General features: G+C 53.8%; 1 protein-coding gene across 2 annotated transcripts in view; it reads right to left on the reverse strand.

Moving 5' to 3' along the window:
- STIM1 (stromal interaction molecule 1) overlaps positions 1-25,134 on the reverse strand; it is a 95,763-nt gene that overhangs the window by 20,562 nt on the left and 50,067 nt on the right. For both annotated transcript variants that reach the window (XM_086630628.1, XM_086630629.1), the window contains exons 3-6: positions 24,266-24,380; positions 19,468-19,579; positions 17,661-17,776; positions 5,408-5,585 (exon numbers count right to left, since the gene is read on the reverse strand). In XM_086630628.1, coding sequence (XP_086486754.1) covers positions 5,408-5,585; positions 17,661-17,776; positions 19,468-19,579; positions 24,266-24,380 — 521 coding nt within the window. The remainder of the gene's footprint in view (positions 1-5,407; positions 5,586-17,660; positions 17,777-19,467; positions 19,580-24,265; positions 24,381-25,134) is intronic.

Raw genomic sequence — 25,134 nt, forward strand, 5'->3', positions numbered from 1 at the left:
TACAAAAGTGAAGACCTTTGCCTTTAATAAAAAAAAAGGAGGGGAAGATCTGCCTAAGCAGGTATGACCACCTGGATGGGATGTCTCTGTGTTCCTCTTGCAAAAGCCTTCAAATTTAGACACATCTTAACCTTGCCTGGAAGTTATTATTTTCCCTTGTGACAGAATTAAATCATCAGGAACTATCTACGGCAACAAAACGTCCTGACAGATGACATGTACCCAATTCAGGGAGGTTCAGCCCTCCGAAGGAGACACCACCGCAGCCCAGTGAGATGTTTCGGGGTTTGCATCTCAGGGGAGCTGCACTAAGGTCAACCCAGTCCTCGCACCAGTTCGGTGAAACCAAATCAGCACCGAGAACGAACCTGCCCCACGTGGGACTGAGCTGTGCTGGAAGGGGGTGGTGAAGTCTCTGGTTGCTGCCACCCAAACAACCTCTAATGCCAGCAGAGCCTCTTCCACAGACAGTCCCAAACCCACGTGCTTCCAGAGGCACGGCAATTGCCAAGCGAAAGGGGAGAAAAAAAGGATTTGGCAAATATTCAGTTGAAATGACATGAAGAGGTTCCTTCATGATGAAGGTGCCGAAAAATCATGTTGAACAAGTACCACCAAGGAGTGAAATCTGTATTAAAGGGCTTCTTGCAAGAACCAGCCTAACGATTCCAATCAAAAATAGCTTTTTGTTGTTTTGGTTTTTTTTTTTTTAAACAGTGGCAACAATTAAACCCTGGATCAAATTTCTGAGGAACGTGGTATGTCCGACCTTGGATAACTCCAATCCAAGATGTGGTGAGTTTCCAGAACGTGTATTCAGCCTCTGGATGGAACACAAGCGTTGTGGCTCGCGCTGTCAGAAACCAGGTGCATCCATGGAACGGTCCCACCTTCTGAACATGAACTTCTCTTTCAAAAGTCTCAGTTATCACAGTTTGAGAGAAACCAAGAAACCCTGGGCAGACCCGTGCCGCAGGAGCAGCAGAGAAAACGCTAGTTGTACCCCAGACCAAACGGAGGAAACTCCTGTTTCCTGCCGCGAGAAGCAAAGCTCTGCTCCCACCCAAACCGGTCCCTTCTCCTGGGCAGCTTCTCGATGGATCAGTGGGATCTTGGATGAAGTGCTCACCTCCACTGAAGCTACCAAGGTCTGTGAGGTTAGCAAGGCGTCACTTTAACCAGCAACACCAGTAGTGGCTCACAGCAGAGAGATTTGCAGTGACTAAGTAAAACCATCCACACAATGAAAAGAAAAAAAAAAAAACGATCCTAAAAACCCCAAATGGAATCATCTTAGCCAGGAAAAAGTATTTCAAGGTCAGAAAATCTTCTCCTACTCAAGATCTTCAACGTTCAAACTGGAGAGCAAACCAACGGAGCGATATGGGAGGAGACAGTGGAGAGGGACCACGAGGTCTGGCTCCGGGTGTGCTGCTCCTGGCCCACGAACGATGAACATTGCATCTCAGGAGGGCACTCCTGGGCTCCCCCAGCAGCTCCTGCTCATCCCAGACCAGCTGGGGACCAGCAGAGAGGGAAAAGCTGATCCTCGGTCGCTGCAAACGCTGCTCCCGGCAGCACACACAGAGGTGCCCACCTTCCAGCCTCGTATCATAGAATCATAGAATGGTTAGGGCTGGAAGGGACCTTCAAAGGTCATCTAGTCCAACCCCCCTGCAAGGAACAGGGACATCTCCAACTAGATCAGGTTGCTCAGGGCCTCAGTATCGACGGAGAGCGCTCGGCTGGGCGCTCGGCGATGGGAGATGGAGCCCAGTGTGCACCAAGGCTCACGGCAGACACCCATCCCTATCTTTCGGGTTGGGAGTGAAGCCACTCGCTCTCCCAGCCAAGGACTCCTCTTCCTCAGGCTCCTCCTGGCCTGCAGATGGCCACTTAAACCAGACCGGACGGCCCGGACTCCCGTCAGCCATGATGTTGGCTCTCTTCTTGGAAAAGGGTCATTTTCAATTTACAGCTCTGCTGAGAAACTCAAGTGTTTTTCTTCCCAATTTGAAGAGAGACGTGCCAAGACATTCCAAGTTTTTAGATAAACCCACGCTCTCTGCCCTGTGCATCACTGCTAAAGCTCTTCCATACTCGGGCTGCAAGAATCCCAAACCACCAAAATATCTCTGTTTAAAGGAGAAATTCCCCTGTCCTGCGACGCAGAAGGGGAAGGAATTTTATCCTCAAGATGATTCTCAGAGGCACACGGCATCCTCCCCTGCTACCGCTATTTTCCTGACAGCAGAGCCCACATTTTCTTATGTTTGTTGAGGACCAAACCACGTTTCGTCCGTGGGTTCCCGTTCAAGCCCGGCCAGTTCCCACACTGGTCTCAGGTACACTGAGCTCTGCAAGACGACAGAGCACCTTCGGAGCTGCGCTTGTCACGAGGGCAAGAAATGGAGACCCATCTGGGGGCCTCACAATGCAGGAGCAGATCTTCAGTAGAATCGGTAGATCTTCAATATAGATCTTCAATCATCAGCAGGATGTGCTGAGACACAAACGGTTTGAACTTGATGGGTCATTTAATTGGAAAGTGTCACTGTTGAAGGATGTTGTCAAACGGTATTTTGAAGATGAACAAAAAATGTCTTCCAGAATCACAGAATCATTTAGGTTGGAAAAGACCTTGAAGATCATCGAGTCCAACCGTAGACCCAACGCTGCCAAGTCCACCACAAAGCCACGTCCCTAAGCACCACGTCTACGTGTCCTTCAAATACCTCCAGGGATGGTGACTCAAATGGTGTTTTACATCAATCTTCCCTTCCCAGCTCTTCAGGAGCACATCAAAGCTGTTCATCAAACAACAGCCCTGGCAGCTGATAGGCAACCGGAAAGGCACCGCATGCCCTCTGGAGGTCTGTTCAGCAGTGAGTTCCAACAAGGCAGGAAAGGATGTTACTTCAAGCTCTAGAAACTTCTAGAAAAGAAGTTTCTGAGCAGAACTTCAGAATGAGTCCGTGGGAACATGATGTTGGTAGTTCTTGCTGCTTCTACAGTAGCTGAGGACCACAGCTGAACTTGCTAGGTGCAAAGATGAAGAAGCAAAGGCATATTCCATGACTCTCCCTGAGGAGAATCAGATCAATCCTCTGCCAGGAGGCCCCACAAGCACCAGGAATTCACCTCCCACTTCTGGAGCTCCAGCTCAGTGCCCTCTGCAGAGGACGAGCCCTCCCAGCTGCACACCCTGCAGAGCACCACGAGCTGCTCTGGCTTAAGACTCGAGCCATGCTTAGTGTACGTGGTTTTGTGTTTCTTCCTGTCCGGCTGTAGAGCATTAGCTAACCTTCCCAGGAAACATCTACTTGTTTCCGTGGCTCTGCCCTCGGATGCAGATCCCAAGGTTGTTCCCCACGTGGCACACTCACGGCAGCTGGCGTCTGGAGCTGGGGTGTGCCCTGCTCCTCAGTGGCACCCAGCAGAGACCTCCCACCCAGGACGTGGCTCTGCTGCTCCACGAGACGGACGTTGAGAAAGAGTTTCCATGTCTTTCTGGCTGTAGAAAAAAAAACCCAAATCTTTTTCTTCGGGGTATTTCCAACCTGTAACGCAAAACTGCAGACAGCAGACTGGCATCTCAGAGACACTGGTATCTGCACAGGTCGCTGGTCACACCACCCGAGAGCGGCCGGCTGTGCACCTGGAGCCGGGCTCTGCTTTCAGAGAAGCCCCCGGGAACGCAGCCCTCAGCTCCCGTGGCAGCCAAATTCAGGTTTACCCTCCAAAATTACACTTGGAAACAATGAAAAATAGTTACAGCCCAAGACTATCTTTGCTAAATCTGCCCTTCAAAAATCTTACTGCCAAAATCCCCACCAGTTTGTCATCAACAGTCTCGAACGCTCTTTTCTTTCCTAGAAGACTCCTGTGTCCATGGAGGGCCTCTTCTGCAGCGGGTGCTCTGATGAGTGGTTTTACTGGAACCAGTACAATCTTTTCTGTGAGTAGAGGTCACATTCCTGAAGCTGCAGTATTTTGCCCAAGTGCCGAGAGTTCAACTCTTCATACGTAATATTCCAAAATTTTTTTTTTTCCTTCTTCCCAGGCAACGCTCCTGGATTTGGGTATCCCCGTGCAGGCAGGGAAACGTGGACTTTTACACACAGCTCAAAGAATTCAAGAGGGCTGCAACTCCTCCAGTTGCTTCCACTGTTCCAGCACGCTTTTTTCCCCGTGGCATGCCATGGGTACCATCACCAGCACGTCACCACCAAAGGGCAGGTCGAACAGGCAGGCACACGTCTGCCTGGTAAGTGAATTCCTCCCGGAGCCAGGCACCCGCCCAGCTCCCGAGGCTGGTGGGCAGCTTTGCTTTGGGTGCTGGCTCTGGTACGTGGCAGCACAAGAGCTAAAACCAAGATCTTTCCTGAAATCTAAACGAGTAACAGCCTTGCAGGAAAGATGGACAGTTTGTGGGAAAATGACTGAAATTGGAGGGGAATGGGAGAATATTGCTCCCCAGAATTCAGCTAATATCAGAGCGGCTCTGACATGAAGCACAGCCGCTGCTCCCAGGAACAAACACGGCCTCAATACCCTTGAGATGGGGAGTAGAGTGGCACGGAGGTGTCACAGCTCATCCCTGTTATCAGGGATGAGAGGTGCCTGGTGAAGATAACCATAAAATGCCATCAAGGGAAGTGAATCACAACCGCTGCCTCAGCAGTGATGGCGAAATTGTGTCCTTCAGCAGCTAAGTCACACCTCCACCCGCCTCCAAGCTATGACCACCCCTCAAACGAGCAATTTACACCAATCCCAATTAGTGAACACCCCTCACGAGAGAAATTTACACCAATCCTAATAAAAGTTATGTATGACTAGAGTCACTCGAGCTCCACCTAAAAGATATGAAAAAAGTATAAAATGGCAGCAAACAAAGGGGATGTTGGGGAGAAGCCCCCCCATCGGAACGTCTGGGATCAGTCGACGGGCTGAACCTCTCTTCTCCCCCCCATAGGGACGCCTATTGGGTAGGAACTCTGGGTTATGTGCACTTACTCAATTACTTACTAACACCTTGCTAGCTATTTGGTATTATCACTGATCAGTAATTGGTTTATATTATCACTGCAGTATTTCAATTAAAGTTGTTTTTGTAGTCAGTCACTATCACCGGCTGTCCTCGAACCTGTACTCTGTCACAAATAAAATATATATGTATGCTTCTGGAAACTTTTGAATTATTATAAGGAGTTGGCCCACAGTACTACTAGTGACGGTCCCTAATAAGTGGGCGAATCACCCTCCGACTCACCGAGCTGCCAAGGGAAGGCAGGGGGAGTCGGACCCAAGGGTCTCCCCTGACTTGGGAGCTGAAAGACTGGTCTTTTGACCTCAAAACGTGACACAGTTGAATGGTCCAACTGGGTGGATGCACAAAACTTACCTTTCTTGAAGGTCATGGAGAGACTGTTCAGCCCTGTGGAGCCCCTCCAGGTCCTTCATCATCTTCTTCATGTGCTCCTTTGAATAGCGATTCTGGATGTAGGCGAACCAGCAGCCACCCACGCCGATGACGATGGACACCACCAGCATGAAGTCCTTCAGGTGGTTGTGACGAGTTACTGGAAGAGACCAGAGTTACTGTTGAGGTCAAAAGAACACGAGGATTAACTCTGCAACGCTTCGCCCGCAGGAGAGCTGGACAGGAGAACTGAAGACAGTGCTAGAAGGAATTGTGGGTCAGGTTTCACAAAGGGAAAGGATGAGCAGCATCGACGTTTAAGGGGAAAAAAAAGAACTTTGACAACGTTTATTCAATTTGAATGGGGAAGAAAAAAAAAAAAAGATTAAATTCAAAATCTTATAGATATAATTTGCCTGGAGACACAGGAGAGCCTGCACACAGGGACCCCCAGAACAGCTGTGCTCTTCAGGACAACGCAGACAGCATCGAGTGCAAGAGCCAAGAAGAAAATAACTTTGTTGAAAAAATCTGACTGTGATCGTAGAGACGGGGCAGATCAAGCATTAAATTGTCAAGTTGCAAAACCTTCCATCAGAATCACAGCTCAGTGGGGAAACTCCCTTTTCCAACAGTTAGCAAAACACCGGTACTTCAAAGAAAAATCGTGGACGTATATGAAAATGAAAGTAAATAAGTGGGGGTTTAAGTGCTAAACAAAACCCAAAACCATGATTCGAGCAGAACTTTTTTAGTATTTAGCAAAACCTCAAACCAGTAGGTACTGAGAAAGCTAAAAACGAGGCAGAGCAGCTTAGCCACGCTCGCTGCGACCACGTGTTCAGTGTCTACTGGTTTTAAACCAAAAGAGGGGAGATTCAGACTGGATCTCAGGAAGAAACGTTTTACGCGGAGAGTGGTGAGGCACTGGCACAGGTTGCCCAGAGAGGTGGTTGATGCCCCATCCCTGGCAGTGTTCAAGGCCAGGTTGGATGAGGCTTTGAGCAACCTGGTGTAGTGGAGGGTGTCCCTGCCCGTGGCAGAGGGTTGGACAAAGTGACCTATAAAGGTCCCTCCCAACCCAAACCCTTCTGTGACTCCATGACCCCGCACGTTGCAACCCCCCAGGCACAACCTTCCGCTTGCACTTCACTCAGCACTGGGTTGGTTTTGCCACCACACTGCAGGTTTTACCCTGGGCACGCGGACCTCCTCCCAAAGTCTACATGTACCAGAGGGAAACACCATTCCCGGCACCTCGGGGTGCACTCGGCTGCTCCAGACAACACTTACACCACCAGTGACCCACCACCCCTTCCCAGTACAAGCTCCTCTCAAACACACTTTGAGTCCCAGAAGCTTTTAATTAGGCTTTGCGAAAATGTGTAAAGAGAAGTGTGAGGGCGCGGAGGGTCCGTACCCGAGAGCGAACGCCGTGCCAGCGCCAGCAGCTCCAGCTCTCCTCTCCACCAGCTCCGTGCGACGGTACTCGGATGGACAACACCGACGGGACAATTTGGGTTGGCAGCTACAGGGTGGGTTTAAACACGTACCCAACCTGCCCCCTCCCCTTGCTGCCAGCCCTGGGAGCACGGAGCGCTCCGGCAGCTGGGACAGCTCGGGATTCGGAGCGAGAGCAGCCAGAGAGCTGCCAACAGGCTACAGCCACGGAAGGACCTTTCTTAGAGGGACTGCCAATGCCGCGCGGTTCCTCCGAGAGGAGGCAGAAATGCCGTTTTCCCCAAACCAATGCCCTGCACCTGGTCTGGAGGACATTGGGCTCAGCACGCAGGAGGTGGGCTGCACCCATGGCAGCACCCACCGCCACCAGAAGAACATTTACCGAGGCGAGCCCTCGGTGCCAGCTCCCTGCGGCGATCCCCGGCTGCCCACGGGGCCCGGCGAGCGCACGCAGCGCTCCCAGAAAGCGCAGACAACAGGTTCACAGATTCATAGATTTCTAGGTTGGAAAACACCTTAGAGATCATCGAGTCCAACCACCCCTAATCCCCATTAAACCATATCCCTAAGTAGTTCATCCACCCTATTCTTAAACACATCCAGGGATGGGGACTCAGCCACCTCCCTGGGCAGCCTATAGATCTATCTAATGTTGATCTATAGGTTAGATCAACATTTCCCTGTTCACGTACTGGAGCCGTCCCGTTACCGACACAGGGACTCCTCGGCGGCTCGGTTCGAAGCCGCGGGCGGAACGTTCTGGTGCTCCCAAGAAGAACACAAAGACACATGGACACACGGACCTGGCTGGCAGGGGCCATTCCGAGCCGAAGGCTTTAGACGAAGCGTCACGTAAAGGCACGTGCAGCCTCAACCTAAGGGCTCCATCGCCCCGTCCTCGTGGGCAGGCAGGAGCTGGAGGAGACACAAACCTGCGAAACGCGGCAGAGATGGCACCGGGCCAGATGCAAAATTCAGAGGTAGAAGAACAGACGTGTTACAACGGCGAGGATGTTCAACCTGCAACTGGGAAAAAGCCTCGTGTCACACCTTGGTCTTTGAGGTCCTTTCCAACCCTAACTGTTCTATGATTCTATGATTTCGGTGGTTTTTAGCAAAGAACAGCTGACACACGCTGTAACTGGGAAAAGATGAGGCTTTTAATGGCTGGTTCCCCCCCAGCAGCAGAGCATGGATGCCTGTGCTCCAACACCTCTGACGGCATCGCACGGGACACATCGCACGGAGCTCAGCTCTGTCGTGTCAAAGCACCTGAGTCCCACCCCGGCCACAGCACCGACTCCATCCCGCGACTCTTTGTGGCCACAGCCCATCTTGGTGGCCACAGCCCACCTCTGCTCTCTCTGCAGCTCTCGCTCCGCTGCGAGTGGAATCAGTCTGGAAGTGCCTCAGTCCCGCGGGGCTGCCCTGCCCAGCAGAAGATGACCTCAGGAGTAACTCACGTGGGCTGCTGCCATCCGTGGCTGGTAGGAATCGCTCTGGCTGACCGAGAGCCAGAAAGGAGGAATGCATAAGGCAGCACACGGAACGGAGGTAGAGCAGCCCAGAAACACACCGATGCGGCGCAACGGGCGTTCTGCGGATGGAAATCCGAGATCTCCTGCCCGAGGAACACGGCGACAGCCCACGAACATGACCCACGCATGGCCAGTGAGGGCGGCTGCTTTCCGTAGCCGTGGTTAGGCACGAGGCGGAAGCCGGGGCCAGGAGCCGGCACGGCGCCCAAGGTGGGCCCCGCAGAGCGACCGGAGCCACCCTGCACGTTCGCCCCCAGAGCATCACGGCTGCCAAGTCAGGGCACCACCGCACACCCCACCACCTCTGAGAATGTTTTCCAGTTAACAAATGATGGACACACAAACCCCGGATGACGCAGCACATCCTCCCGTGCTTCCAGTACAGAGCGCAGCTATGACACGAGATGCCACCCGGGTCAAACACGAGAAAGGTCTGGAACTCCTCGGTGCCGCAGGACGGCCCATCACATCACATCCCACCTCACCGATGTCACCAGTTTCAGCTGGGAGCGTCCAGCTGAAGCAGGCTGGCACCTCGGTGCTCTCCTGCACCAGCCCCTCGCCGCCCTCCCGCTGCCCGCGCTCTCCTCCCCGGCTGTGGACGGAGGATTCCCAGCGCTCACGTTACCACCCGCAAACCGACGTGTGGAAGCAGGCGTGTGCACGTGGAATGGGAAACACTCGTGGGTTCCCCGTGAAGGCCATTTAATTGTGCTCAATCCTGCCTCTGCCGCAGGCTCGGCGTGAACGCGGCTCCGGCACCAGCGGCAATAACGTACCACGGTACTCACATCTCCCAGGGCATCTCTCCCCAGCCTCACGCTGCTTTGCTCCATTCTTCTTCTTCCTGACCAACTTTTTAGGCCGTGTTAAACTTCAGATTGACAATGAACAACACATTGTAAGGGCTGGAGTGAGCGCCCTGGTGCAAAGCAGCAGCGGGCAACGGCTGCAGCCTGGCATCGGAGCTGCTCCTGTTCTCCAGCAGCTGCCAGGGAAAACGCCCCGGATTTCACCTGCAATTCTTGAAGCAATAATCACCTCCCGCTTGCCAGAAACGGATGAAGAGGGTTTCAGCAGAAATCGATTAAATAAAAGTCACGGCTTGGCAATACTGCTACAGCTTACGAAGAAGCGTGGGATTTTTTTACCTTAGGACAATAAAGATTTATTTTATTTTTTTTTAAGTAAGTGTGACATTTACCTCTGGGATTTTATAGACTGAACATCATCTGCTGCTGGCAGATAATCAATGCCATCTGGCACTTTAACAGCTCAATCGATGGGCAGCGATGCAGCTCAGCTGCTGCCCTCCCCAGCCCCCGATCGCTGTACCAACAGCTTCAGCGCAAACCAACCCGGAGCGCAGCCCAGCGGACATCCCGCACCGGGATGTAACGGCTGTTTGCTCTGCTGACACACGGATACTGCATCCACCTCTGAGATGCACAAACATGAGGAGGAGAACAGTGGCCTTGCTGAGGACAAGCTCTCCTGCAAACTCACCGGCACTGGAACCACCAGGCTTCTCCAGGAGCTACGTTTTTTTGCAGAAGCAGATGCAGCAGCTCGGCACCATCTCCAAACCTTGCCCTGACTGTTTCTCAGGGAGTCAAGCTGCTCTGGCTAAAATCCAGGTAGCACCTCTCCCCTCCATCAGTTGACCATTCCGGTCTCAGCCTTTACTGGGAACACTTTTGCTGTGACCTGGTGGTGTTTTCCCAGCAGAGGCAGGTCCTGCAGCCAGCCCAGACGCGCAGCAGCCAGGCCAGGAGCGCTGCACCTCGGGGCAGCTCCGCACCAGGCAGGAGGGCAGCCAGGCAGGAGCAGGGACCGGCAGTGTCCTCCCTTCTGCAGTACAAGGGAAACCCAGTCTGGAGCCAAACTGGTGATGCCAGTTAGTGGGAGGCACCGCTGGACAAACAGACAGAATGCATGGATATAGGGAGCTCCCTGCGTGAGGGATGACCAAAGGGGTGATAACTGGAGGAGGTGGCTCACCAGGATTGCTGATGATGACAGGAGAAGGGGTAATGGCTTTAAACTGAAAGAGGGGAGATTTCGATGGGATCTAAGGAAGAAATTCTTCCCTCTGAGGGTGCTGAGGCACTGGCACAGGTTGCCCAGAGAAGCTGTGGCTGCCCCATCCCTGGAAGTGTTCAAGGCCAGGTTGGATGGGGCTTTGGGCAACCTGGTGTAGTGGAGGGTGTCCCTGCCCATGGCAGGGGGGTTGGAACCGGATGATTTTGAAGGTCCCTTCCAACCCAAACCCTTCTGTGGTTCTACGACCACAGCCAAATCCGTGTGTCACTTCAGCAGAGCTGGGGCCAACGGGGAAGAGCACCTGGGACACGGCTGTTCACCTGGGAGGTGGAAACGTAAAGACGTAAAGCAAAGCGAACTGGGGGCTGGGGGAGCTGCCCAGCAGCCCGGCACCGGATCTGCACGGTGATGCTGTTCCCCTGACCACAACGGAGGGGCTTTTCCCCGCCGGGGGAGAGGGACAGGGCCCTTCTCCAAACGTTCAGCAGACATCCAAGTCCCTTCTCGCCTTACACTCGCCAACACCGCCAGGCGATCCATCATCTAACGCGCCACAGAAGAGTTCAATCATTCTGGGAAAACACTGAGTCGTAAATTCAACACTGAAGAAATAAACAAGATTAATACCGGCCCCGTTTCCCATTCCGGATGGATTATCACAACATCCTCTTCCTAAGGAGCAGGCCCTGGCAAGTTGCTGCAGATACGTCATTTCGAATCCCTTTTACTTCGTGTTTTGAGAAGACTGCCAGGCTGACTTGCTCAGATGGGCTGTTTTCCACCCACCCACAGCTATTCCCAGCTTTTCTCTCCTTTACAGTTTCCTCCGCCGTTGCCGCTCCCTGCTTTGCCCGGCACGCTGCCAGCCCCAGGCTAAGGCACCTCTGGGTGCTGCAGGAGAGATACCCCCCAGTCGCACCTCCAGCTGACTCATCTCCTGCTCCCAGTGCCAACCGGTCCTGCTGCACCGCACAAGCACCTGCCAAACATCCTTCCTCTCCAGCAGCTTTCGCTGCAGACGAGAGGGTAAGGAAACGAGAAGGAAAACTCAGCTGGGATGTAACCGTGGCCTTTTGCTTCCTAGAACTTTTCTTTGTAAGATACAGGTGGACCAGAAGAATTCAGGTCTTTGCTCCTGGGAAGAAACGTGTCGGTAACAACAGCTGAGTTCAGCCAAACTGCCCCATCTCTGCAGTTCTTCTCCAAAGACGAGCGAAGGGCTCCGCAGCCCACGGCAGCAACTTGGCTGCTTTGAGCACGGAACTCGCCTCTTCCCACCAAATGCGACCCAGCCCAGGGCTCCCATCCCCACCGCACGCCTTGGTCATTCCCAGGAGCTCAAAGAAAGGTAAATAAAGATCCAATTAATTGGAAACTTTACTATTCCACCCACCGTTCGCATGCTTTCCTACGCTGCGAAAGCTCTCGGGAAAATTTGGATTCAGCCAGCAGTGCCGAGCCCGTCACCGCGCAGAGCAGCTGGGCCACAGGGTGAGCCGAGTCCGGCGCTTCCCAAATGAAAATGATGAAGAGGAAGAGTTAAAAAGACAAAAGGAAAAGTAAAGCTGTTCCATTTTGCGTTCAACTTCACCAAAAAAGCCCAGTATTTGTCACAAACTGCCGGTTATTTTCCCACAAACGCAGCTCTTGGCATCACGAACCTACTCAAACCTGAGCAGCACAAAGCGCATCCGTTAGCGGGGAAGGGGGTTTTCCCGGGAGGTGTTTCACGGAGCCCCCTTCCGGAACACGCACCGTGGTGCTGTGCACAATGCCCCCCCCACGCACGCCACGCCACCCCACCCCAAACCAACTCACCCCCCCGGATTCCTGAAATTGCCGCTAAAAGGGGCTGGAATTCGGCAAATCATAGAACCACAGAATGGTTCGGGTTGGAAGGGACCTCAGAGATCACCCAGTTCCAACCCCCCTGCCATGGGCAGGGACACCCTCCACTACACCAGGTTGCCCAAAGCCCCATCCAACCTGGCCTGGAACACTGCCAGGGATGGGGCAGCCACAGCTTCTCTGGGCAACCTGTGCCAGTGCCTCAGCACCCTCAGAGGGAAGAATTTCTCCCTTAGATCCCATCGAAATCTCCCCTCTGCCAGTTTAAAGCCATCACCCTGTGTCCCATCACTACACACCCTTGTCCAAAGCCCCTGCTCATGAGCGTCAGATGGGCACGACCAACGTACCAGTCTACAGAAGACACGGGAACTCTGCACATCACTGTAAATCCGTGAGGATTTGCCAGCACGAGGACGCAGACACGACCACTGCTTCTGCGTTCAGGAGCCAGCGAGAGCGACTGCTGCAGGACAAGTCCCTCTCCTCCAGAGCAGGAAGTGCCTTTCCAAGGCAGAACAGCGGGAAGGACTGCAAGTAACGACCGGAGAGGTGTTCTGGCACAAAACACCTTTTCTGGGATGGTTGTTAAGCTCAGGCCACCCGGGCAGAGCCGAGGTGGGCTGCCCTGCCCTGCCCTGCCGCGGCGGCTCGCCAGCCCCGTGCTCCCAGCATGGCACGGCTCAGCAGAACTGGGAGACGTTCAGCTGCACCCACTGCCCAGGGACCCGTGTGGCCTCGTCCGCTCCGCTGCTCCTGCGCCGCTCCACCCCTGCGCTCCCGGCACCGCCAACCGGGCAGACCCAGGCACACCTTACGCTGCGGGAAAAAGCATGGTCCAGCAGGGAAAACTGCCTCCTAGAGCTCTTTTTTTCTTATTTTTTGGGGGGAAAGAAGGAAGAACGGACGCGATTTTACCAAAGTCAGCCGTTGTTACGCATTGACCGCAGAAGACTACTAATGCCACGGCAGGTTTGCTGCCTCGTTTCATGTTTTCCAGCAGCAAAGTAAACAGCTGTGCAATGGCAAAGCTTGCCAGAAACCTCGGCTTTCTTCAGCCAAAGGGTCCCACCGAGAAAGACACAAACACAAAACCTTGATTTTCGAACAAAAAGTTTCACAAAGTTTTACTTTGGGAATAGAACCAGGATGGATTACCAGAAAATCAGCGATTTTACAGCAACTTACAGAGGCATTGGTAAATTAAAAGAAAATTTACACACTCAGTAACTTCTGCTGTCGCTCCCAGCCCCAGCCCCAGCCCAGTGACCAGGTGCTGCTGGCACACGGACCGGGAAAACTATAGGATAATGCTAACGGGCTTCATCCCGTCTATTAATGGGACAGAGCTGCTTTTCTGTCTAGGTGCAGGTAACCTAAACACAATCCAGTTAACTGTAAATATTTAAAGTGGATGGCAAATCTCACGGCGATAAATTAATCTGGTATTTGGTTAAGAAATTCTATTGCGTTAAACAAATAATGATTCAACGGATCTCAAAGCACTTGTGGAGTACGCTTTTAATTACAACAAAGGGAAACAAATGGGTTCTGTTGGAAGCTATACCTAAGGAAGAACGGCTTGGTCTACCTGGAGAGTGAGCTCCACGGAACACACACTCAATGAAAAGTGAAGAAGGCCAGTTTGTTCAGAAACCCCCCCGCAAGTGCCACCTCCTGCCTGGCAAACATCTCCTTTCCCGGGCACCTGGTCCCTGCACCCTGTTAACCCACGCGCAGACACTCAACACATACAGGATAACACTGGGGATGATGGCTAACGATGGTGGGACACGAGAAGGGCTGTGGAACCGCAGAGACCCCATCCCACGTTGCTGCAGGACCCCGCAGACAGCTCGGTACGGCGCGGGAGGCACCGGCGTGCACCAAGGCCAGGGTGATGGGTGTCAGGGTGCCCGCCACTCCCCGGGGGGCTGAGGCCAAGGGGTGCAGCGCTCCTGGGTGCTGGACAAAGCCCACGCTGCCCTCCAGTCCCCCCAGCAGAGCCCAGGGCAGGTACTGGTCAGGCAGCGGACTGGGAAACCGCCGTGGCTTGTGCCTGGATGTGAAACAAATCACATCTGGTGGAAGTGGAGCTCCAGAAACCTGTCCCGAAATCCCACAGGCAACACATGGGTCTTACTTTGCTGGCCTTTGGAGAGAAGCCCAGGAGGAGTCACCAGGACAGGTAACTCCATGCACAGCATTTTGTCTGTCTTTAGCCCCCAGTGGTACCACAGTGGTGCCCTGAACCATCGGTGAGGAGACGTATCTCTTGGTCTCCATCACTTGAGAGTTACAAAGAATAAAAATTTAAATTCACTTTTCACTGAAACTCTCTATTGCTTTGAATTTTATTGCTTGTTTTCTTAAATCCTCCTCTCCTGTTTCACCCGAAGTTGTGGTATTTTGTGCTGGATAAATTCCTGAACCACAGGAACAGGACACCAAAGGGACACAGACACAGGAGCAGCAATCGCTTCATCTTGCTTAGATTATAATTTCACCATCCTCCTCCGCCCTCGGATTAATGACAGAGCTGCAAGCCTGCGAGCCAGCAGACCTGGCTGAAGAAGGAAATGGCAACGTCTGGAGTCTGGTGTAGGAAAACAGCCCTCGGGGGATTACTGATCCGCAAGCCGACCGCCCCAGTGCCCACCCAACTGGCAGGTGTCTGCCGAAGCCCCTGCAGCAAATTACAGGAGACATCAGAGAAGCAGCTCTCTAGCTCCGGGACAGCAAAAAGCTTCCCGCGGCAGCGAGGCACCCAACCCTGGTGCGTGGGCTGTAATTCCCACCGACAACGAGATGTCTCTGGCTTTACGAGGCCGCAGGAAGCAGTCGTGGTGCTGCAATCGAGGCTGATTTTATCCTCATGCTTTTATACCTGCGGTGAACAGAAAGTGGTTCCAAGAGAGAAGACAAACCCTTGAAATCCGGCACCTGTGGGCGCATCCCGCTGCCAGCAGCCTCCCTCTCTCACGAGCAGAGATGGCAGGAGACCCCCCCCCCCCCCACCCGACGTGAAACCACTAAATCCATCACCGCGCGGACGCGGCGCCTGCAGCTTAAGAGGTCACCGAGTACTTCCCGAAACTGCCGATGGCCAACAGCTGCGGAAAGCTGCCATGTCACAACCCATTCCTTAGGGAACCAGCCTTAGATAAACAACATCTCGCCACACGCCACAGTAGGAAGTGGAGACGAATCGGCTCAGTTAACCAGACAGGAGCAAACAGCACCCTCTGAGAAGTGTTACATCTCTACTTCAGCTGAAAATCGAAAGTGTATTTATTTCCCCTATTCACAGGTCGCACAGCCTGTGACGAGCCCTCGCTGATCCCAAACAGCCCGCTGAGGAGCTCACGTGCCGGAGCCACGACAGCCGCACGGCGACACGGGGCACGTCCAACACGGAGAACGGCCGTCAGCCTCCAACCATTACAAGTAATTCACTTTGCCACTTACAGAGCATCCGAGAACTGCCTGAAAAATCCCCCTCCAAGCGCAGGCATCGCCGGGCTCCAGCCTTTGTCGGGTGCACCACGACAGCGGGCGCCCCCCCCGATGTCTCTGCCACCCCTGTGCCATGTCACTGACCCACCGAAAAGCTTCGCTTGTAACACGGGTCAAGTACAAATGGAAAAAAAAGCAAAGTGTGCCCGAACAGATAAATGGTTTTTAAGAACTGGAAGCCAAAACGGCTGATGGCATAAGCCAGGCTTCTAATTCACTTCGCCTGTACCTCTGCCAAGCTTCATAAATCTCACGTGGTTTACTCTGCACAGCCATTTTCCCCAGGACTTGCCTCACTGCGCCTTTTCTCAGCAATTTGGACACAGACTGAGAACAAGAAAAGGCTGGACTAACAGTTGGACTTTAAAAAAAAAAAATAAAAATTGCAGAAATAATGGAAGCGCCTTAACGCTTCCCACTGGCCAAGCACTGGGCAGCCCAGAGACGGAAGGCTGGAAAAACACCAAAAAACCTCGACTTCTCCATTAGCAGATCCGTGTCCCGCAGAGTACAGGTCCGCCCTACCTGCTGTGCCAGCAGCAGATCACAGCAGATGCTTAAAAACCCACGTAAAGAACAGAGGGAGCACAAAAAGGCGTTTTGGATGGTGCCCACCTCCAGCCGGTGGCAGCCCACGCCGCGGGAGCTCTGTGCCGGAGTTGGCACCCAGACTATGGCACTTGCACCACGGTGAGAAAGTCCCCTTCGGATCCATCCTAAACCTGCTGCGCCGGGGGCACGGGACACGGGAAAGGGAAAGCGGAGCACAGCGCGCAGGGCTCAAACGGTGCCCGGGCACACAGTCCGCCTGAAAAACCCATCGCGCCTGCACGACGCCAGCAGGGACAGGCCCTGGTGGAGCACGGCTTCTGCTCACCTCACAAAAGCATCCAAAGCTCATGAGAAAGACTTGAGTAAGAGGGAGAGAGACAAAGGGACCTTTAATAAGGAGACGCTGGACGGGAGCCAGATGGAAGGAAGGTAAAAGGAGCGCCCCTGGCAGCGCCAAGATAAGCATCAGAGGGCTTCGAGATCGTGCCAGCAGACACCTATGATCAGCATCAAAGGGACTCGGTCCCCCGTTCTCATCCACCCTCAATGCCTTCCCGCCCAGCCCACGGCGCTGCTTCCCGCATCCCGAGGCGGGTAACCCGCAGCCCGACTCACGGCAGAGCCCCCGGCCCCCCTGCAGCAGCTGCCCTCGGAGCGGGCGCTGCCCTCAGGCTGCTGCCAGCATCACCCGGGGACTGGCACCATGATGAGCAGGAAGAATGGGATGGTTTTACCCCACAGACATGGGGGATCCCGGCAGGACGGGAAGGTTTTACCCCATGGACACGGGGGATCCTGGCAGGACGGGAAGGTTTTACCCCACAGACACGAGGGATCCCAGCAGGATGGGAAGGTTTTACCCCATGAACACAGAGGATCCCGGCAGGACGGGAAGGTTTTACCCCGCAGACACGGGGTATCCCAGCAGGACGGGAAGGTTTTACCCCACGGGCACAGGGGATCCCGGCAGGATGGGAAGGTTTTACCCCACGGGCACAGGGGGTCCCGGCAGGACGGCGGGTCCGCAGCCCTGCGCACAGCCCGGCTGAGATGGGACCACAGCCCAGCAGGCGGGATGGCTCCAGGCTACGGAGCTGCTCCCATAAATCCAGAGGCAACCTGTTCCTGTTTCCGGGGAATTACGGCAGGATGATCGATCTAGGCGAGGCCGCGAAGGGCAAAGTTTGGTGCATCCAGATCTGACTCTGCTGTTCAACACCGAGCAGACACGGATCCCCTGGATGAGCGGCCAAAGGACGTCGGATGTTGGTACTCACGGAGAGGAGGCCCGAACAGCACCGTGTCCAGCGCCTTCAGCTGCAGCTTCTGCCGGTGGCTTCGATCCGTCATTTTCAGAACGCTTCCCATCATGGTGGCGTTGTTCACTGCTAGCCTGCAAAAAATAATAGTAATAAAAAAAAAGAAGTAGGCAGGACCATATCCATCTGCAGTAACAACCCGCCAAAAATCAGCAACGTGGAGGCTACAGGAGGAGAAATGCAGGGAGCAGGACCTGAAAGCTCCCTGCTCAGGTATGGGGACAGACGAAATGGCTCAATTGTTGTCATCTCTGACACAGGAACCTCCACGAAAAGACTTTGGCTTTGCTCCGAGAGAAGGAAAAGCCAAGGCCACACCTATTCCTGAATCCTGACAAGCCAAGTTACTGCTTCCCCACCAAACCCACCTCTCGGTGCCCTGCCAAGCCCTGCGTGGCTCTTTTACCCAAACCTGTATGGTTGCCCTTCGACATCTCACTTCACAGACCGTAGGACCATACTTCTCCCTTGGAGGAAACGTGGGCACACCACACACTGCCTCGAAAACCTGATTTATCCCCAGTTAATCCCTCCTTCCCAGTCTGTTTACAAGCTCCTTTTCAGCCAAACCTTTGGCCAAAAAGCTGCACGGAGTTCTTCCAAACCCGTAACGAGTTTATGCCAACTGGCAGCCAGTGCTTCCCTTGAGGAACACGAGGCATTGACGTCTCCTTTGCTGGAGCACCAAGCGAATTAACACCAGCACACACCAGTGCTGGGTGGTGCAGGGATACGTAACCAGTAGCCCTTGAACTGGGAACTTGAACATTACTTAGTTGTAACCTGGAAAGCGGAGATGCTCCCTGGCTGAGGACGATGAGCACCGAGGAGCGCCGTGGCCGCGCTGGGAAGGCTGTAGCAGAGGCAGGACCAGGTCTGCTCTGTCCCAGGTCGGGGTTTTAGGTGTGAACATGCAGCTCCAGGCGCAGGCAGGCGAAGCCCAGCGCACAAAGCAGCGAGGACAGCATTCCCCAGCACGCAGCTGGAGCTGGGAAGTGATCCTGCCCCTGTACTCGGCACTGGTGAGGCCGCACCTGGAATATTGTGCCCAGTTTTGGGCCCCTCGCTTTAAGAGAGATATTGAGCTCCTGGAGCGGGTCCAGAGAAGGGCGACTAAACTGGTCAAGGGGCTGGAAAATAAAACTTATGGGGAGCGGCTGAGGGAGTTGGGGCTGTTTAGCCTGGAGAAGAGGAGGCTGAGGGGAGACCTGATTACGGCCTACAAATACTTGAGAAGGGATGGTGGGGAGGTGGGGGAAGGGCTCTTTACATTAGTGATGGGTGATAGAACAAGAGGAAATGGGCATAAGCTTAGTCAGGGGAGATTCAGGTTGGATGTTAGAAAGAATTTCTTCTCTGAAAGGGTTGTCAGCCACTGGAATAGGCTGCCCAGGGGGGTGGTTGAGTCCCCATCCCTGGATGTGTTTAAGAAAAGGGTGGATGATCTACTTAGGGATATGGTTTAATGGGGATTAGGGACGGTTGGACTGGATGATCTCTAAGGTCTTTTCCAACCTAGAAATCTATGAATCTATGAATCTATGACTGCAGCCCCTCCTTTCACCCCCAGCGGACACACGCTCGCTTACAGCTCCATCGCTCGCTGCAGAGCGCGCTACAGCGACGCCGAAGCCTCTACACATAACCGGAGCAGAACTGGAATCAGACTCGGCTCTGGGCACGCCGAGGAATTGCACACGATGGTACGAGCCGCCTCAGAACTGTTTTTCTCCCTGGCACACACGACGATGCGGTGAGCACTGACCTGGGCATGGCATGTCCGCTCAGCTGCAGCTTTCTGAAGGTCTCTTCGTACTGCGGCAGCTCTACGTAGGTTATGAGCCACTGAACCACCTCGTCAACGGTCCAGTTATACACTGCAGGGGAGGCAGAAAACAAGCAGCAGCTTATTATCTTCACTAAGCAACTAAAACCATCAAAGCCAACAACAACAGCATAACTCCACCAGACATACCTCACCCTATCATCTTCGGCAAAGGAAAAATATCTGCTGAGTTTAAACACATTCCTACGGAGTATGGAGCGAGCTGGGGCGGGGACATTAAATCCTGTGGGCTATTAGACAAGAAGTAATCCCCCTGGGATACTCTTGGCAATCCTACTGGTCCTCAGCCTCTGCATGGTCGCCTGTAATTTTAAAACCTGGGTAATGGTTTTAAAATAGAGGGAGGTAGATTCAGGTTGGATATTAGGAAAAAATTTTTTACCATGAGAGTTGTAGAACACTGGAACAGGTTGCCCAGAGAGGTGGTGGATGCTCCATCCCTGGAGACGTTCAAGGCCAGGTTGGACGAGGCCCTGAGCAACCTGATCTAGTTGGAGATATCCCTGTTCCTTGCAGGGAGGTTGGACTAGATGACCTTTGAAGGTCCCTCCCAGCCCTAACCATTCTATGATTCTATGTGCTTATTTTTGCTGCTCTGTTCTGCACACGATGGGCCGCTCCGATTCAGCGTAGACGCGATGGGACGCTACACGTCCAGCCTCCACGGATGCCGCCGCGCCATGTGGCAGGGATGGTGCTTTCCCACGGCCGCCTCTGGCAGCAAACGTTCCGTGGTGGTTGGTTTTCCGCCGTGCTTCCAGCTCACGAAAGGAAAACACACAACGAGGCCACCGGAGAGAGGGGCGGCGCAGACGGCGCTGCTTCCCCGGCCGCCTCCCGCGCCGTCCGACCGGCGCGCGGCCGAGCTCCTCCGAGCGGCACCGCCCAACGTGCCGGCAGACGGAACGGGAAAACACCTTGTTTGCCACCATCCAAGTGATGCTGCTGTCTCCAAACTCCCAACGAAGTACGTCTGTCCTCACCACGTGCCTGGACCCCTGAAATACTGAACTGAGTGACGCAGCGGCAACGCGCTGCGAAAGCCTCACTCCCTCCTCCAGACCCACGGACCACGTGAGAATCAGTTGGACAAAAAAGGGTATATGGAGAAATGCTGTCAGAAAATGGTTGTGAACGCCTTGAGAAGGTGGATCTGCGGGAGGAGGTGGGGTGGATGCAGCATCCAAGTGAACCAGGTGAACTTTGCTCCTCGACTGCCTCACCCGGGGGTCTGGGGATCATTTCTGGAGCTGCCATACAGCTCCAAAGCCACAGACAAGGAAAACGTTGGACATGAAGCTTCTGCCTTTGCCACCTGGTTTTGTGGTACTCACAGCGATGGTGTGAAGGCAAAGAAAGTCACACGATGGATGTTTTTTCATAGGACAGATCGGGGTTTGCTTTAATTTATCGACTTCGGTCTTTTCTTCGCACGGGCTGAGCTCCTGGGGCATTTGCTCAGCCTCCAGCAACCCAGAGCGCGCTGTGCTGGATGGACATCACCCACCGCCGTCGGTCACCGCCTCGTGCGCTCCTGGCCCGACCGCCGCCGGCCCCTCTCCCACCCGCCCTTGCCAACAGCCGTGGAGAAGAGGCCCGTCCAGCGCCGGCTCCCAGGGCTGCTCCCTGCGGCGCTCAGAGCTGCGCGGCGGCTTCCGAAACATCAACAACGAGTTGTCCCACAAATAGGAGAAACGTCTTCGAGCTCGCTCCAGTGAGCCAAACGCCGCCGACGGAAGGATGACAGAGCGGAGAGAGCGAGCGCCGAGCAACGGCGAGCAGGACCTGACCAGAAGGTGCCATCTCCGCGCACGCTCATGTGGTGACTCGCAGACACAGGCTGGTGAAGGCAAAGCCACCAAACAGCTCTTGCTTCAGGGAACTGCCTACAGCCAGCGGTCCCGGGCCCACCGACGGTGGGAAATGGATTTCTGTGGCCACAGCAAGGTGTTAAAGCTGGAGCGGGCAGGGGAAGCCCAGTTCCCTGCGTGGTGGCACGGCCAGCGCCCAGCTGCAGCAGGACAGCAGCACTCCAGGGCACGAGGACGGGCAGCCTGGCCACCACACGTGGCCATCGGAGCCCACTGAGAGCCCACCAGCCCAGGGTGAAGTGACAGTTTCTAACCCCTCCTAGAAGCATCACCGTATGCTCTGCTCTCCTGAGACCCCCTGCAGTGCTGCCTTCAGCTCTGGGGTCCCCAGCACAAGAAGGACATGGAGCTGCTGGAGCGGGGCCAGAGGAGGCCACAGAGATGATGCGAGGGCTGGAGCACCTCTGCTCTGGAGACAGGCTGGGAGAGTTGGGGCTGTTCAGCCTGGAGAAGAGAAGGCTCCGGGGAGACCTTCCAGCACCTTCCAGTGCCTAAAGGGGCTACAGGAAAGCTGGAGAGGGGCTTTGGACAAGGGCATGGAGTGATAGGAGAAGGAGTGATGGACATAAACTGGAAGAGGGGAGATTTCAATGGGATCCAAGGAAGAAATTCTTCCCTCTGAGGGTGCTGAGGCACTGGCACAGGTTGCCCAGAGAAGCTGTGGCTGCCCCATCCCTGGCAGTGTTCAAGGCCAGGCTGGATGAGGCCCTTTGGGCAACATGGTGTAGTGGAAGGTGTCCCTGCCCATGGCAGGGGGGTTGGAACTGGATGACCTTGGGGGTCCCTTCCAACCCAAACTGTTCTGTGATTCCATCTTATCAGCCGGATATGCAGAATGACGAGAAAGGAAACCAACGGCGGTAACTAAATCCAACGCACTAGGTAAAACCCTCGTGCCCCAGCAGCTCTACCCAAAGTCATGGCAGGTCCCGTGTGTGCCAGAAGCAGGGAGAGAGCAAAAGCAACTCAGCAATTAAGAGACCTGAGGGGTATCATGGGATGCTCTCCTCCATCCCTTAATGATTCCTACCCTTTCCCAGCGGACATTACTCCAGGCAAAGCCATCTGTCAACAGCCGTACAGCGGAACAAACATTGCTCACACGAGGCCTCCCTTGGACACGGGAGATGAAGCCACTCGTCAGCGTCATCCCAACTCCTATGTGCTGTGGACGGGAATTTTCAACACGTGGCTGCCGATCTCCACGGGACGGAGAGTCTGGGCCTGGATAAACAACTCCGGGATCGTGCACAGAGCCGCTGGGCTTTTCAAACCGCTTTTCCAGTGCTGTGTGTAAATATTTACTCAGTCCTCCTGGGACTGCGAGGGACCACAACATGCCTACAAGTGCATCTGCACAGCGCTTTGCAAACACTGAGCATGTCCTGCCCCGAACTGATGTACAGGCTAAGACGGAAAAATCAAACACAAATGGAACAGGACATGGATGGGAAATGGAAAACTTGGAAATTGATGAATTGATCAGAAGATTAAAATCCAATTTTTCAAGCGATGGGTGTTGATAAGATTATCTGTTCTTGGAGGGCAGAGGGAAGGGAAAAGACTATGAGGGAAGGGAGGAGCAGCAATTAAAAATATTGGAAAAACAGATGCTCCAGGTCTTGAGAGCAACATGACGACGAGCAGACTGAAGGGAAAAGGAGAGCACAAGAGGAGGAGGGGGAGGGGGAGGAATAGGAGGAGGAGGAGGAGGAAGAGGAAGAGGAAGAGGAGGAGGAAAGGGCAGCCACTGGCAGCCACGGTCCGTGCCACGGATCACAAGAAGACCCAATACACCAAACCATCAACACACCACTCACAATGCAGTAGGTGAATCTAAACCCACCACGCAGCCAGCACTACACCTGCGTTTGCCAAGTGCAATCTTCCCACTCCCGTACCTTCCCTACATTTGCATTTTCAGGGCACTGAAGGTTCTTCTTGTTAGTCCTACTGGTCTTAAGATAAAATACCATTCTCTAATGAAGCCTCAAACTTGCAATTAAAAAGTTTCTCAACTTGAAAGAAAAAAGAAAAATCAATTTTAAGTTTTCTCTCAAAATAGAAAATCCAAAATTCAGCTTCGGGAAAAAGCAGAAGTGGAATCGTGACTTTTCCTGACCCCCCAGACACCCGATGCCCGGAGCTGCCGGTGCTGGAGCAGCCCAGGCATGGGGCACCGCAGGCAGCAGCCAGGGAAGCACCAGCCAACTTAATTGCAAGTTTCTTCCAAGATTCAGAAGTTTCAGGAAGTTTCCCACCAGCGACTGAACTGCCACCACATCCCTGGGGTAACGTGCTGTGACGAGTAACACCATTAACAGCTCGCAGCTTATTTCTGCACCGAAGGTGTTGATGCACACCACTGGCTTCGGGACTCTGTCCTACCTCCTAGTCACCACCTCAAGGAGCGTTCCAGGTTCAGCACATTTCTTGTAAGGAAAACATGATCTGCAGGAAAACTCCCACGCAGCTCTACTGAATATTTACGATGCTGTTACCCCACAAAAACACCTGCCGAAACTGGGTACGTGAAGGAGAACTTGGAACACGACAGCATTTGGCTTTATTTTAGCACTTATTTATAGAGGCAGAGAAGCAAAACAACATTTTCTACTTTTATGGCCATACTCAGATGCCAGCATCAACAGCTGGGAAGTACCAAGACCAACAAAATCCTGAGAGGTCCCTCAGGAAAAAAAAAAAAGGAAGCTGGAAGAGTACTTGCAGGAGGCAGCAAAAGCAGAAGCAGCATGTTTCTCCTGGGAGGTACACACATTGCTGCCACGGTTACCGGTACGGGGGGTGGAACGGGATGTTTCACTTGGCTTGTTTGTCTTTTTTACCTTCAGATGTCTTCCAGGCCTTCCAGAGGTCTTCCACACTAATGAGCTTGTCTTCTCCATGGAAGGTGCTGTGCTTGACTGTTGGGTCATGATAATTCAAGTCCTCCCTCAAGAACTAGAAGAAGAATAAACAGCAGGATTATTCTTTAATTCATCTTTTAGAAAGTTGAGGAGAATTAAAAAAAACAACCCAAAACCTTTCACCTGCCTTCCTTAGTATTGCATCCTCAGACTGTCACACAATAATTTCTACGGCAAAGTCCTATTAAGTCTGAGATGCAGCATCTCTGGGCGTTGTTGACTGATGAAAACTGCATCATCTCCCTAGTTCACAGAATCACAGAAGGGTTTGGGTTGGAAGGGACCTCAAAGGTCACCCAGTTCCAACCCCCCTGCCATGGGCAGGGACACCCTCCACTACACCAGGTTGCTCAAAGCCTCATCCAGCCTGGCCTGGAACACTGCCAGGGATGGGGCAGCCACAGCTTCTCTGGGCAACCTGTGCCAGTGCCTCAGCACCCTCAGAGGGAAGAATTTCTTCCTTAGATCCCATCGAAATCTCCCCTCTTCCAGTTTAAATCCACTGTAAACGCTCCAAAGGCCACCACGACCGAACTGTGTGCTGGGGCACACGACAGCCGGCGGACGGGACGGGAGCTCAGACGGACGACAAGCAGCAGCTCAGTAACGCCGGAAGGGGAGAAGACAACTCCAACGCCAGGTCCTTGCTATGCCAGCGGCTGGGGAGAGACGGGCACAAGAGAGCAGCCCCGGGGAACATGGAAAAAGCCTTTTCTAAGGAGGAAGAGACTGGGGCAGATGGGACCGTGACCGCCGCCAGCACAGGAATCCTCACCTCCAGTCTGGAA

This window comes from Tauraco erythrolophus, unplaced genomic scaffold, assembly GCF_009769465.1.
Source record: "Tauraco erythrolophus isolate bTauEry1 unplaced genomic scaffold, bTauEry1.pri scaffold_45_arrow_ctg1, whole genome shotgun sequence".
Classification (NCBI taxonomy): domain Eukaryota; kingdom Metazoa; phylum Chordata; class Aves; order Musophagiformes; family Musophagidae; genus Tauraco; species Tauraco erythrolophus.